Here is a 16451-nt window from a genome sequence, read left to right on the forward strand (position 1 = left end):
CTGTAGTTTTTGTTAGCTTCATTTTAAAATAGTCAATTTTAAATTATTTATTACAGTTTTAATAGTTCTTTATCCACTGGATGTTGGGGATATTTTAAAACAATTAAATCACAAGGCAAAAGCCAGCCAAAAGCTCCAGGTGTCAAAGGGTATTGGGGCATTTCTCTGCTGGGTCGCTTCACTGAGTGAAGAACCACTGTCATCTGTCAACGGACCAGTGAGAAAGTTTCTCAACACCTCAGCCCTGAGGGTGAGTGGACCATGGCATGGGAAGTGAATCCAGATTAGTGGAACACATTTTCTGTCACAATATATCCGTTAGAGATTTTAGTCAAAGAATATTGCTCACCATTGGGATTAGAAGGAATGCATTGGGTATAACAATGAAAGCAACATGGCACTAGAAAACACATTTCAATCTTGTGCTTTGAATTTATTTCAATGCCATTTTCATCTGAATTTTAGTCATCCATTCACCAGACTCCTAAGTCTATCTGAATATGCAAAGTTCTCGATTGAATGATTCAGTTATTCAACACACAAAACTAAATTGACAATTAATGCACTGAAAAAAAGCCACTGCAGTTCTAAATGTAAATCTGTGCTGCCATGGAACCGAAGATCTATGCTCTTAGAGAAAATAAATTGCAAAGGTTCTCAACCCAGCATCTGGTCTGATGGAGCCTTGCCTCCAAAGCAGAGCAATAACCAACTGATTACATTCACCAGCAAAACTTGGAGCAACAAAGACAACTACCTCCTCTGCTCTCACTGTCCGCTGGCTTCACCTGGATCGGCCTGTTCATCTGCAAATATAAAGAAGAAGAAATGGTCATTTCTGGTCAGTTATGATAAGGTTACAACTGAAGTACATTTGAGAGTCAAAACATTTCCTGCATTTCTTACCAATAAGTATTATCACTCTAATGAATACAACAGAATTTTGTAAACAACACCAAAAAATAGAGCAGCACATTGTGATCAAAAAGATGTTATTCTGAGAACAGGTAAATAGATGTCTAATACCAGAGGACATGCATTGAAGGTGAGGGGGGGGGGTAGGTTCAAGGGGGATCTGAGAGATAATTTTTTTATTCAGCAAGTTATGGATGCTTGGTATGGTGATAGAGGCAAATATATTAGAGGCTTTTAAGTGACGTTTGGATAGGCGCATGGGTGCAAAGAAGATGGAAGGATATGGTCATTGTGTAGGTAGGTGGAATTAGTGTTTGGATGTTTTTGATTTACTTTGTAGCCGGGTTGGCATAACATTGTGGGCCAAATGGCCTGTTCCTGTGCTGTACTCTTCTATGTTCTATGTTCTAGAGGTTGCACAAAACAACTGACATTTTTTTAAGTAATCTAATAACTCAGAAGTAAAAAAAAACTAATTGAATGATTGTTGATACCATGAATAGAATTTGTATATCCCACTTCATATACTTCATTTGATTTACAAATTTGACAATTAAAATTAAAGTGCATGCTATATGTAAGTTTTAAATTGAATTATTGTAAGATACAAAATATTACAATTCCCCCCTGAATTCTTACCCACAATCAAGCACACAGTCACATTTATGAACCTGCTAAAAACTAAAGGCCACGGAGGTGATAGTATTAAGTTTGGATAAAATAAATGGGCTGATGAGTAAATGCAGTTCAGGAGCGGCAAAGGTTCATAGTCACAACTCCACGTCGACTGAAGATTGTCACCGTTCACTCTTTGAAGTGAATTTACATATTGCAAGCAAGATCTCCTAGACTGGTGTTAAAGAGTAAGGTGGCTTTGGTGAGATGAAGAGTCTTATGCTTTCCCCATGAGCCAAGAATGTAAATATAAAGGATCCACATTTTTTAAATATTTTAACAATACCGCCATCCGCTGTTTGAACAATTTAAACACTGGTCCAGATAGGCTGGAAAGGCAGGGTGTCGAGACTGGAGGCGGGAGTCAGGCCAATTTTGCTCACTCTCCCGTGATGTCCACTCCTCTTCCCGCAATGCTCAGGCTGTGAAGTTGCTCCCGCTGCTGTACTTCATGTGTATGAAACTTCACAGCGATTTGTCCCATATGATGAGCTGAGACTGAGGCTTTGGGCCGACCCTGAGGTGCTCCAGGGATCTGGATCTAAGGACTCAGCGTGGTTCAGAATACTGTTGCCGTTGCTTGCTACTATAGTTTGCATGATTTGCGTCTTTTTCCCTCCTTCTCTGTGCGTATTGAGGGTTGGTCTTTATGTTTTTTTTAATTGGGTTCTTTCCAGTTTCTTACTTTGTGGCTGCTTGCAAGCAGACAAATTTCAAGGTTGTATAATTTATACATTCTTTGATAATAAATGTACGTTGATCTTTAACTCCAAACTCAAAATTCAGCCATCATAGCTGCTGGATGGCAAACATCCCCCTCTCACAGCAATCGACCTTGGGAAGACCTGTGCTGCAGAAATCACCAACTCTTTGCTGACAGTTTCCTTTTGTTCAGTGTACAACTTAAACAGAGCACAGGAGTCATGAGAGACTGCAGATACTGTAATGTGGAGCAGCAACCAATCTGCTGGAGGAACCCAGTGCATCAAGCAGCGTCCATTATGGGACATTTCAGATGGAAACACTGACCTAGGACTGACAGTTGTTGAGATTCCCTCCTGCACAGACGCGGCTCGGTTTACTGAGTTGCTCCAGCAGAGTACAGATTGAACGGAGTGCAAAAACTCAAGAATGTGCCAAGCATTTAAGTTTGGTGGGAAAGGGAGGGTTGAAAGAGAATCCCTTGATTATATCTGCATGCTTTTATACATTGAGTAACTGCCACATGATTGGCTGAGCAGATATTTGCATTAACAAGGTATACCTAATAAAATGGACACTGAGTTTAATTCTGCTCCTTGATAATCCTAACCTCTTTACAAACTGATTTTACTTTTTGATCTTCTCATTGAAGATCCTTTCTTATGACTATCCATATATTATGGATGAAAAGAGGATGCTGTCTAAGTTGCATGCCATCTTGGTCAATGTCTCCCATCCACTACATAATGTACTGGGTGGGCACAGGAGTACATTCAGCCAGAGACTCATTCCACCGAGATGCAGCACAGAGCATCATAGGAAGTCATTCCTGCCTGTGGCCATCAAACTTAACAACTCCTCCCTTGGAGCGTCAGACACCTTGAGCCAATAGGCTGGTCCTGGACTTATTTCATAATTTACTGGCATATATTTAACTATTTATGGTTCTATTACTATTTATTATTTATGGTGCAACTGTAACGAAAACCAATTCCCCCAGGATCAATAAAGTATGTCTATGACTATGACTATAATTATCCTTTATGATCAGAGTAATACCCTCAAAGAGACACATTTCTCAGAATATTCAGTTCCTAGCATCATCACGTTATAACTATGAGGACCTGAGCTATAGGGAAAGGTTGAAAAGGTTAGGAGATTATTCTCTGGACCACAGGAGAATGAAGGGAGATTTGATAGAGGTACACTAAATTATGAGGGGTATAGATAAGATAAATGCAAGCAGTCTTTTTTCCACTGAGATTGGCTGAGATTAAAACTGGAGGCTGTGGGTTAAGAGCGAAAGGTGAAATATTTACTCAGAGGGCAGTGAGAGTGTGGAACGAGCTGCCAGGGAAATGGTGGATGCGGGGTTGACTCCAACATTCAAGAGAAGTACATGAATGGGAGGGGTACGGAGGGCAATGGTCCAGGTTTAGTTCGAAGGGACTAGGCAGAATAATAGCTCAGCATGGACTGGATGGGGCAAAGTTCTGCAGTGCTCTTTGACTTTATGTCTCTGCAATGGTTTTCACTGTGTCACTGTGAGTCAAGCCGGAATATAGACAATAGTGAAGCTGGAGCCTAAAGCTTTAATCTTGCTGTCTACACTATATGAAATGGAAATAGAACAGGTAGAAGAGTCTTCAAAATCACTCTGATTTTGCAAAGTATTCATGGGTTTGGTAGGGCATGGAAAGAAATATGATAGACACAAGGGGTCAATATACTCATTTTGAAATGTAGCCAAGAGCTGAACCGAAAAGAATGAATTATGCGTAGTTGACGTAATGGTTAAGGACATCTTCTCAAAACTGAAGGTAAACTTGGGAGTAAGGAACTTGTGGCTAAATTTTCGTCGTCCATGTTGCTGGCCACAACATGGGCAGAACTAAGACAGGGGTTCTTCCAGATGGAGTATGAGGAGTTAGGGTCTATATCAACAAGAAGAATCACAAGGGTAACAATATTCAGATTACTATTTCAGGCACACTGTATGCAAATTGACACAAGATTAGAGAGTTAAATGCATAAACCAGAGAGTAGCAAGGGAGAAACCTGTTTTGCTTCAAGTGTTTCTGCGAAAAGAATGGGAGCTATTCCTTAGAGAAATGTTTCACTTGTGTCAGGCTGTGTATCATTTAACTAACAACACAGGTAAGGCTTTGAACTAAATTAATAGGAAAGTTTAAGGTGATAAACTTGGAAATTTGAACTGAAAGGACAAGGTAATAGTGCAGGGAGGCAACATGGGTTATTATCTCAGCATGTGACAGGAAGAGACAAAGCACACCATAGTGGAGCAGAAAGTGAACTCAAAGTGGGGAAATATTAATGTGTTACAATTAAAGGATCATTATCTGGATCCACATGGCATTCATAACAAAAGATAGATAAATTTCATGCACTAACTGAAATAACTGATCTTGATCTAATAAGCATTGTAAAGACATGCTTGTAATGTGAAGAAGGCTGGGAATTGAACATTCTGGGATATACATCCAATTCAAAAAATAAACACTCCACCAAAAAAGTGATCTGTCTATATTGTTAGCTACAGAAGGTAAGGATGATATTTGGCAAAATGAAAATTACTTTAATTTGCAAAATTTAGAAGTAAACCAACAGATTGAGAACATTTTGTAAACATATATATAATAATTAAAAATAGAAGAAAATGGGGTAGCTGCATAAATTAACAAGAAATATAACTAATTGCAAACCTTTTATAATGCAGAAAGAGGAAGAGAATATCAAAATAATTGTTGACCCCTTAAAAGCTGAGAATACGGAATTATTACCAAGGATAAGAAAAGGGAAGCACTTTAAATTAGGGGCTCCCAACCTGAGGCCCAAAGACCTCTCGATTAATGGTAGGGAATCCCTGCTTAAATAAATATCTTGTATCTGTCTTCAAAGTGGAGAGTGTTGGAACATACAACTAATGATAGCTAACCAAAGTGCAAAAGACCAGGAAGACAAATAGTAGGAAGAAATTAAGGTCATCAACCAAAGGCTGGAATTTCCCGTTCCAATGGTCTGCCTCTTACACTGGGTGTCAGATTCTTAAAGCTCCCACATCTCTGGAAATGTTCCAGTGTATTATCAAGCATTGAATATAATATTGAATTCAACAGATGAACATTAAAATAGGAAACAGCAAGCTTTTTAACCAAACATCTGTAGACAAGAAAATACTGGGGTTCATTAACGAGGAAACAATAAAAGAGTACTTTAGAAAACCATGATATGATTTTACAAAAAGTTTTATTAACAAACTTAACAGAATTATTTGAGGGCAGAACTAATTGACTAGGTAAAAAAAAGATGAGAGGATGTTGTTGATTTGAATTTCTAAACTACACGACCTAAGGTGTTATATTAAAGTGACCACTACTGACAGGACTCATATGGTTGTGAATAATGCATTATTGTAAGTGATTGGGTAATGGACAGAAAATAAAGGGTAGGCATGAGGGGATAGTTTCCAAATTGGCAATCTATAATCACTGGATTGGTTTGGATCGGTATTGAGTCTCTATGTCAAAGATTTGGATTAAGAGACAATAGATCCAAGTTCATTACTTATACAAAGGTATGTACATAGAGAACACTATGTGTTTTATGAAGAGAATTGATTATGGGGAGAACACTTGGTGTTTTCATAGGGAAATATGTGCCTTACATAAATGGACAGAAAAAGAGGTGGATGGTGATCCATTTTTAGAGGCAAATTAGAAAGGTGACACTATTAAGAGTTGGTTTTAATGGTATGAGGTTATTAATGGTCGTATTCATTTAGATCTGAGTGTCCACACAAGGAAATCAAATATCTGCATATGTTTCAGCAAATGCTTAAAATTACAAATGGATTGTTGGGTGTACAGGAGCGAGATATATCAACTAGTTGAGCGGTGCTGCAGCAATAACCTCGCACTCTGTGTCAGTAAGACCAAAGAACTGATCGTGGACTTTAGAAAGGGTAGGACGAGGAAACACACACCAGTCCTTATAGAGGAATCAGAAGTGGAAAGAGTGAGTAATTTCAAGCTCCTGGGTGTCAATATCTCAGAGGATCTATACTGCCTGGACCCAACATATCGATGGAGCTATAAAGGAGGTACGATAATGGCTATTTTGAGAAGTTTAAAGAAATTGGGTATGTCACCAAAGGCACTCATAAATTTCTACGGTTATACCATGGAAGACATTCTAACTGGCTGCATCATCGTCTGGTATGGGGGAGAGGCTACTGCACAGGATCAAAATAAGCTTCAGAGAGTTGTAAACTTAGTCAGCTGCATCACGGGTACTAGCCTCTGTAGTATCCAGGACACCTTCAAGGTCATGTCTCGTTCTTATTGCTACCATCAAGAAATTGGTACAGAAGCCTGAAGGCACACACTCAGTGATTCAGGAACAGCTGCTTCCCCTCTGCCATCAATTTTTGAATGGACATTGAACCCATGAACACTACCTCACTACTTTTATTATTTCTAGGTCTTTATTAGGTCTTCATTCTTTGGAGCGTAGAAGGTTGAGGGGGGACTTGATAGAGGTATTTAAAATTATGAGGGGGATAGATAGAGTTGACATGGATAGGCTTTTTCCATTGAGAGTGGGGAAGATTCAAACAAGAGGACATGAGTTGAGAGTTAAAGGGCAAAAGTTTAGGGGTAACATGAGGGGGAACTTCTTTACTCAGAGAGTGGTAGCTGTGTGGAACGAGCTTCCAGCTGAAGTGGTTGAGGCAGGTTCAATGTTGTTGTTTAAAGTTAAATTGGATAGATATATGGACAGGAAAGGAATGGAGGGTTATGGGCTGAGTGCAGGTCGGTGGCACTAGATGAGAGTAAGAGTTCGGCACAGACTCGAATGGCCGAGATGGCCTGTTTCTGTGCTGTAATTGTTATATGGTTATTTATTTAACTTAAATGTTTAATATATCTGTACTTCTATGTAATTCACACTTTCTCTTTTATCATGTAAGGCATTGCACTGCTGCTGCAAAACCAACAAATTTCATGACATATGTTGGTGATATTAAACCTGATTCTGATTCATCGCAAAGGTAATAAATATAATAGTAGGTAAGCTTTACCGTAAGTGTACAGAGCTTTAGGGACACCATACCTGGTGTAGCACACATGGTTTTGGTCTAATTTAAGAAAGTGTACAGTTTATTTTCACTGGAGGTATTGGGGATACCATTCATTTGATTGATATCAGAGATGAGGGTTGTTTTAAGAAGGCAATACTGAGCATAATGGTTTCTATTCTCTGGACTATAACAGAACAAGAGAAATTCACTTGAAAATTACAGTACAAGATCCAGGGAGGACTTGACAGGGTGGATGTTTCTCATGCTGAGACAGTTAAACAAAGGGCCAAATTCTCAGGATAAAAGTTCAGTCATTTAAGGCTTGAAATTCTTCACTCAGAGGATTTTGAAACTTTAGGATTTTCCATCTCAGAGAGCTTTTGATTGTTGTCAATATATACAGGCTTAAAACACATGGATTTCCAGACTCCAAGGGAATCACGGATTATGGGGATTGGACAGGAAATTGGAGTTGAGCCCAAAGATCAGATCAGTTGTGATTATAATAAGCAGCGCGTCAGGCTGGAAGGTTGGCAAAGCACACTGCTGCTTCTTATGCTCTTCTGCCGAAGGTGAACATCATAGAAAGGAAAAAAACCCAGAACAATAATTCTCCACAGTGACAGATCCTGAATTGGGCAACACCAGATTGTACAAAAATGCCCCTTTCTTCAAAGATGTGCGAAAAATCAGAGATTCTGCCATGAATCAGCAGGAAAAGGACTGGCAGATGTGAGAAGGGACTACAGAAGGAAGGAAAATTGTAAAAAAAAAATAGGTTGTTAAAATAAATTAAAGCACTGATTGAAAAATTACACCAGATACCTGCCATATTTTTTTAAATCACAATAATTTCCTATCCGCAGTTACTTTGCATCGCCGTGAACTTAGTACTGTAAATTGTGAATTGATTTTCAATTAATATTTTTCTATTATTTATGTGTGTCACACATTCACAGCAAAAATTACATATGTGTCATGTTCTGAATCTTGTTCTGCACTGATGATGAAAGAACTGCTTTTTTATTACTTCAACTATTAGGTTACCATGGTGATGCAATTTTTCAATCTGGCTCAGTATAGTTCAGAGTTGCGAGTAAGATGTTGAGATAAAAAAAAAATCTGAAAGGATCAAGTCATTAGAAGATGCAATCCTCCTGCACAGGCTGCAGTCCAATTACGCTAGAATAGCGACTTGTCACACTGGCGGAATAATTAGACCAGAACTGGGGTTCATCTTGGGTCTCGGAAGGATCAGCTATAGGAAGTGAGTGGCACACACACAAAATGCTGAAGAAACTCAGTGGGTCAGACAGCATCTATTGAAAGGATTAAAAAGTCAACGTCAATGTTTCAGGTCGAGATTCTTCATCTGAACTCAGAGGAAGGATCTGGCTTCTCCCCCTTTCCTTCCCAGTCCCGATGAAGGCTCTTGGCATAAAACGTCAACTGTTTATTCCTGTTGTCTGATCTGCTGAGTTCCTCCAGCATTTTGTTATTTTATTTTATTTTATTTATGTTTTTTAAAATTTAGATTGACAACATGGAACAATCCTTTCCAGTGCAAGGAGCCCCACCTACCTACCTACCTTTTCCTATCACAGGAAAATTAACTTACACACCTTTGAACTGTGGGAGGAAACTGGAGCACCCAGAGGAAACCCAGGCAGTCACAGGGAGAACATTCGAACTCCATACAGATAGCGCTGGAATTGAACTCTGAACTCCGGAGCTCCCGAGCTTTACTTGCATGTTGCAGTGGATTACTCTGGCCTCCGCAGAACCTCTTGTGCATATGAAGTGAGTTATAGGAGAAGGTTCAGGAAGTTTCCCATGGGTGGAGCTTATTTTTTTGTACAAGATTCACCCTGCCTGGGTGACGTAGAACAGCTGGTCACATATCTAGGTTAACGGCTCCTTCAATGCCCCATGTTTTAAGCACTGAATGTTGGTTGTAACACTTGGTTTTAGCCTGAAGAGTGCTGTAATTAAAGCCACAAACATCAGAGATACTCAGCAGAACAGATAAAGTCAGTGAAGAGAGTACAGAAGTGCAGTGACTCCTAGTCATAGAGCAACACAGCACAGAAACAGATCTTTCAGCCCATTCAGCCCATGCTATCAGACCATAAGACATAGGAGCAGAACTAGGCCATTTGGCCCATCGAGTCTGCTCTGCTGTTCTATCATTTTGATTTACTGTCCACTCCTAATTCTATTCTCCTGCCTTCTCCCCATACCCATTGGCACCCTTGCTAATCAAGAATCTATCAGCCTCTGCTTTAAATATACCCAATGACTTGGCCTCCATCGCTGGCGATGAATTCCACAGATTTGCCACCCTCTGGCTAAAGAAATTCCTCCTCATCTCTGTTCTAAAGGGAACACCTTCTATTCTGAGGCTCGTCCTACTCTAAGTCCATTCTACCTGGGCCTTACTGAATTTTATGCTCCTCTATACTGATGCCTTTTGCCTGATGAATATTTTTAGCAGGCTTCTCTTTTCACACACAGTATTTTGCTTTCAGATTTTGTTGCGTATTCTCTCTGGGCACAAACAATTCACTAGTTCAAAGGACTCCCAATTTATCTTAAACACAAAAGATTCTACAGATGCTGGAAATCATGAGGAACACACGCAAAGTCCTAGAGGAACTGAGTAGGTCAGTATCTATGGGGAGGAATAAACAGATGACATTTCTGCCCAAGACACTTCAGCAGGGCTGGAAAGGGGGGTGGGGAAACAGAATTAAAAGGTCTTTTCTCCTCCAAGGTCTCTGTTAAAGTTACTGTATGAGTGACTTCATGGAGATGTGGGGGAGTGACTCCCAGTTAATTTCAACTGATCCAAAAGGGAAGAGATTCACCCTGCTAAACTACACAAAGAGTCTGCATGTGTGTTGATGCCTCAGTACAGATTAAAAATATTCATTGGGTTTATAAATCCCCAAGAGATTCCACTCTTAAAATGAAAAAGACAAATCTCTGCCAAAAGTACAGAAGTGTAATGTTTACGTAATCGTGACATAAAACAAAGAGCCACTCACATCAAAATGACAGGCTTGGCCAGGGCAACTGCAGCTGTTACATACCATGTGAACGAGTAAAGAATGATGATGTATAATTACCTTTATAAAACTGATAGGCATGCTGATTATTTCACTCGCTGATAATTATGTTATGAGACAGATTCTGTTAAGTAATGAATTCTAATTGTAGTCTGGAACAATCATTAAAATGACAAACTTTAACTCTTCAAGGAGCTGGAAGTTACCATCCTGCTAATGGTATCGTGCTTGCCCATTGTTGACTTTACCTAACCACTATTCAAAATCCCACTTTCCACTGGGAGACACATCAATGGCTAAGTTTACAGCCTTTGTGAACAAATAATTATATTCAAGAGTGAGTCAGCAGTTTCTTTCTTCCACGGCCTTCTGTCTTCTCCCATCAGATTCCCCCTCCTCCAGCCCTGTATCTCTTTCACCTATCAATTTCCCAGCTCTTTACTTCAATCCCCTCCGCCTCTTCTGGATTCACTTTCACCTTGTAGTTTTTTCCCTCCTCCCACTTTCTTATTCTGATGCCTCCTCTTTTTTTACAGTCCTGATGAAGGTCTCAGCCCAAAACATCGACTACACTCTTTTCCACTGATGTTGCCCGGCCTGCTAAGTTCCTCCAGCATTTTGTGTGTGATTATTGTCCACTGTTGATAGCAACACTAAGTAAGGAAGTTTAAAGCCATTCTCTCTTGCAATGTTACTGTGTTTAAATACAAATGTTGTATATTGTAACTGTATGCTCCTCTTATCTTAATGCATGCATTACTAAATGACAATAAAAGAGGATTGCGTGTCCTCATAATCTAATCTAATCTAATCTATCCAAAGAAGTTATCAATTAAGGCATAAATATGACTGAATCTTGCAATTATTATTTACACATCAGTACAACTCATTTGCCTCTCTCAGTCAAATACATGCTCAGATCAATTCTGATCTAGGGCAGCACAGTAGCATAGCAGTTAACACAACATTTTACAGTACAGGTGACCCGGGTTCAATTCCTGCTGCTGTATGTAGTTTGTACGTTCTCCCTATGATCATAGGGGTTTCCTCTGGGTGCTCCGGTTTCTTTCCACAGTCCAAAGACCGATTGGTAGGTTAATTGGTTATTGTAATTTGTCCTGTGATTAGGCTAGGGTTAAATTGGGGGATAGCTGGGCGGTGTGGCTCGAAAGGCTGGAAGGGCCTGTCCCATGCTGTATGGCAATGAATAAATAAATAAAATCTCACCCCACAGTCTCTCACTCTAACTACATCTATCCAGAACAAAGGATTAATGTAATCCTAGCCTTTCATAATGAATCAAATCTGATGTTACTTCACTTTCCTTACATTTGTTTCTGCTTTTAAACATTGATGGTATTTTACATTGTGACCTCTCACCCTTTAGATGGAATGTAATGTAGACAAGTGTGAGGTGTTGCACTCTGGGAGGACAAACCAGGGTAGGACTTACACGGTGAAGCAGTAGCACACTTGGAAGTGAAGTCAGAGGGAAGTGGGAATTCCGATCCATAATTCAAGGTCCCACACAGGAGATTAGTGTTGACAAGGTCCCACACAGGAGATTAGTGTGCAAACTTAAAGCACACGGTATTGGGGGTAAGGTATTGGTGTGGGTGGAGAATTGGTTAGCAGACAGGAAGCAAAGAGTGGGAATAAACGGGACCTTTTCAGAATGGCAGGCGGTGACTAGTGGGGTACCGCAAGGCTCAGTGCTGGGACCCCAGTTGTTTACAATATATATTAATGACTTGGATGAGGGAATTAAATGCAGCATCTCCAAGTCTGCGGATGACACGAAGCTGGGTGGCAGTGTTAGCTGTGAGGAGGATGCTAAGAGGATGCAGGGTGACTTGGATAGGTTGGGTGAGTGGGCAAACTCATGGCAGATGCAATTTAATGTGGATAAATGTGAAGTTATCCACTTTGGTGGCAAAAATAGGAAAACAGATTATTATCTGAATGGTGGCCGATTAGGAAAAGGGGAGGTGCAACGAGACCTGGGTGTCATTATACACCAGTCATTGAAAGTGGGCATGCAGGTACAGCAGGCGGTGAAAAAGGCGAATGGTATGCTGGCATTTATAGCGAGAGGATTCGAGTACAGGAGCAGGAAGGTACTACTGCAGCTGTACAAGGCCTTGGTGAGACCACACCTGGAGTATTGTGTGCAGTTTTGGTCCCCTAATCTGAGGAAAGACATCTTTGCCATAGAGGGAGTACAAAGAAGGTTCACCAGATTGATTCCTGGGATGGCAGGACTTTCATATGAAGAAAGACTGGATGAACTGGGCTTGTACTTGTTGGAATTTAGAAGATTGAGGGGGGATCTGATTGAAACGTATAAGATCCTAAAGGGATTGGACAGGCTAGATGCAGGAAGATTGTTCCCGATGTTGGGGAAGTCCAGAACGAGGGGTCACAGTTTGAGGATAGAGGGGAAGCCTTTTAGGACCGAGATTAGGAAAAACTTCTTCACACAGAGAGTGGTGAATCTGTGGAATTCTCGGCCACAGCAAACTGTTGAGGCCAGTTCATTGGCTATGTTTAAGAGGGAGTTAGATATGGCCCTTGTGGCTACAGGGGTCAGGGAGTATGGAGGGAAGGCTGGGGCGGGGTTCTGAGTTCGATGATCAGCCATGATCATAATAAATGGCGGTGCAGGCTCGAAGGGCCGAATGGCCTACTCCTGCACCTATTTTCTATGTTTCTATGTTTCTATAATTCCTTGAAAGTGGTGTCACAGGTAGATAGGGTCATAAAGAAAAATTTGGCACATTCATCTTCATATCGAGAGCAGGAGTTGGGATGAAGTTTGATTTCAACATTTAAGAGAAATTCGTATAGGTACATGGATGGGAGGGATATGGAGGGCTATGGTCTGAGTACTGGTCAATGGGACTAGGCAGATTAACAATTCAGCATGGATTAGATGGGCTGAAGGGCCTTTTCTGTGCTGTAGTGTTCTATGACTCTTTATCTTGGGGTCTTGATTAGTCAAACACAGGTGTACTAAAGCTTGTTTACCATACTCATATTACATTCTCTCATCTATGTGTGCAGAGTGATTCAGTTCAGTAATTTATATGGAGAAAAATAGTTCACTTTGAAGACACTATTAATACTCAGTCAAAGCAGCACTGTATACTGTGTTATCAGGGGTAGCCCTGGCCTGTGGTTCACACTACGCACTGTGGATTAGGGGTAGACTGGGGAATACTGGGTGGTGTGCTTTGAAGGGCTGGAAGTCCTATTCCATGCTGTATCTTCAAATAAAATTAAATAAACATATAAAAAGACAGCCAATGATGATGCATGACAGGGTGATGCATTTTCAGAGACTGATGTGTTTTTAAACTAAAGGATATAGGTTTAGGTAAAGGGTAAGAAATTCACAAGGGATCTGAGAACTTCTAGAATTTGCTCTCTGAGAGAGTGATGGAAACAGAGCTGCTGACAACATTTAAAAGGTAACTGGTAATTGTTTTATTATTGTCACATGTACCGAGAAACAGGGAAAAGCTTTTGTCTGCTTGCCATCCAGACAGACCCTGGCATACGTAAACTCATGGAGATAGCATGCAGAGAGCGGAGCAACACACACAAAATGCTGGAGGAACTCAGCGTGTCACGCAGCAGCTATGAAGAGGAGCCTCAGCCGTAAACGTTGACTGTTTATCCCTCTCCGTAGGTGCTGCCTGATTTGCTAAGTCCCTCCAGCTGTTTATGTGCATTCCTCAAAATTTCCAGCATCTGCAGAACGTCTTATGTTTATAAAATGCAGAGTGTAGTGTGACCCACAGAGAAAGTGCAGTCGAGGTGTCTAGATCATCTCAGCATAGAGAGCTAGGGGACAAGAGCTTAGAAGATGGGCTTACTAGACATGAGTGTCCACTGATCAGTGTGGATGTGACGGACACATATATATCTATAGACCTATATATAGTTATATATAGCCTCAAAAAAAAAACAAATTCCAGCATCTGCAGGTTTCCTTGTGTTTGCAATAGGAAAAAAATTGTAAAGGATCTTTTTATGGAGTTCATATAGATCCTTTACAAGGAACTGATGTCAGAAGGGAAGAAGCTGTTCCTAAATTGTTTTGGGAACATAGTTTCTTCCTCTCTGCCATCAAATTTCTGAATGGTCATTGAACACTATCTCACAATTTTGTTCTCTTTTTATACTACTTTTCGTTTGTATTTCTTATTGTAACCGAGTTTTTCTTCTGCATTGCACTGTACTGCTGCAATAAAACAACAAATTTTAACGACATACTGTATGTCAGTGGTAGTAAATCTGATTTTGATTCTGATTAAAGGATCTTACCTCTCTCTCACACACAGCCTTTCCTCTCGATCACAATGGATAGTCGTTGAACTTGGAGAAGCCTCATTTGATGCAGTTGAAATGGGCAGATTTCCCAGTGTAACTACTAGGAAATTCTTTGAAGTGTCTCATATCAGAAAAGATGCACTGATGAGCTGTTTGGAAATCTGGAACGTTCAATATTTCAAGTCCTGAACTGCCTCACCCAAATGCCCACTGTATCTGCGTCAAATTAGTCTCGTGCAGGTTCAACAACTATTCGTTTTGATAGAGGATAGCTGCTTCCACTCTGTTATCTGATCCTTTGTAAAGGAACTTTACAAACTCCATTAAAAAATCCTTCACTATTTTTTTTTCTAATTTGAGTTAGTTTTAATATTTTATTGATTCTAATAATCCATTCATTCCAGTTAGTACTTTCAATTTTATCACGATTAGGGGTAAGAAGTTGAGCCATTATTTTGGTTGTAAGCTGAATGTAGATCAAACAGAGGGTCAAAGTATGATGTTTTGATCAGGGCTCCTGCCATTTCTACTAAACTGATCCACTTGAATGCTGACCTATAACTTTCTTGTTGTATGAAGCTTCAGTTCCATTTTCAGCATTTTTCCCACCATGACCAGATTCCCTGAATCTAAATGAAGACTCCTTTATGTCACAAAATGAAACCATCTTGGTAAGAATGACTGACATGTTCCATGAGGTTTGTTTTAAATAAAGAAGCATTACTGCATTTACATCCAAGATGATGCCATCTGGGAGATCAGGTACTTAATGCTTATTCATTGGGGAATCATAAATTCCTCAAATTACAATCAATTGTGAAAAAAAGAATTGACGAAATAATAAGATTCTTATCTGAAGGTAGGTTTTTAGTGCAGATAATTAGCTTCTTTACCCTGGCTTCTAATCCTACTTGAGGCAGTGCTATATAAATGAGTAAGTGTGAATCATTTTGAAATCAGCTCATGTAGCTCAGCATAAAGTGGGAGACTGCAGTTTTTTAATGATCTGGGATTCGATAATATTTCAATTCTTTGGTTCAGGGAATCTGAATGGTCAGAGTGGTTCATATTGTAACAGGAGAATGCACAGCCAAAAAAGGGGTTTCAATTGGTGTCAAATACAATTTGTGGCTGTGATTCCATTGCATTCAAAGAATCTTTTCAGTACATTAAACCATTGGCTATATAAGTCTGTCAGGTCATCTCATTTCATACAACAATGTTTGAATGATCTAATCTTAGTTCTATTTAAAGTAATATAGAACTTAATGCATTTTGCAGATCCAACTCTGAAAACTGAATTTACCTTCATTATTCAGTGCCCAATAAATAACCCTCTTAATAGACTTGAGTTATCCATTTATCATCCGGGATGATTGAAACACTCTTTCAGATCGTTCTGATATTAATTTGCATAATATTATGAAGAACCTTAAAAATGGTACTCAAGTCATTGGAAGGTCTGCTCAGGGATGTGATATCTGGCCAAACAGACTCTCTGACATTTGAACTCTGATTTCCAATTTAGTTCAGTAGGAGAAGGGCTGCTGGTGTTGACCTGAGTGCTTTAGGCTTGGAGAAGAGGAGCAGACAGCCATAGTTTTCAACCACAATGACCTGATTCAATAACTTGTACATCTATTTATGTATTGATT

General features: G+C 39.8%; 1 protein-coding gene across 9 annotated transcripts in view; it reads right to left on the bottom strand.

Moving 5' to 3' along the window:
• Positions 1 to 16451, bottom strand: part of celf4 (CUGBP, Elav-like family member 4) — a 1378019-nt gene that overhangs the window by 781847 nt on the left and 579721 nt on the right. For all 9 annotated transcript variants that reach the window (XR_010017340.1, XM_063042779.1, XM_063042778.1 and 6 more), the window contains exon 3: positions 758 to 806. Coding sequence is in view for 8 of the 9 variants with exons in the window: in XM_063042779.1 (XP_062898849.1) it covers positions 758 to 806 (49 nt within the window). In the remaining variant the exon portion in view is untranslated. The remainder of the gene's footprint in view (positions 1 to 757; positions 807 to 16451) is intronic.

The sequence above is a fragment of the Mobula hypostoma genome, chromosome 3 (genome assembly GCF_963921235.1).
Source record: "Mobula hypostoma chromosome 3, sMobHyp1.1, whole genome shotgun sequence".
NCBI classification, from domain to species: Eukaryota; Metazoa; Chordata; class Chondrichthyes; order Myliobatiformes; family Myliobatidae; genus Mobula; species Mobula hypostoma.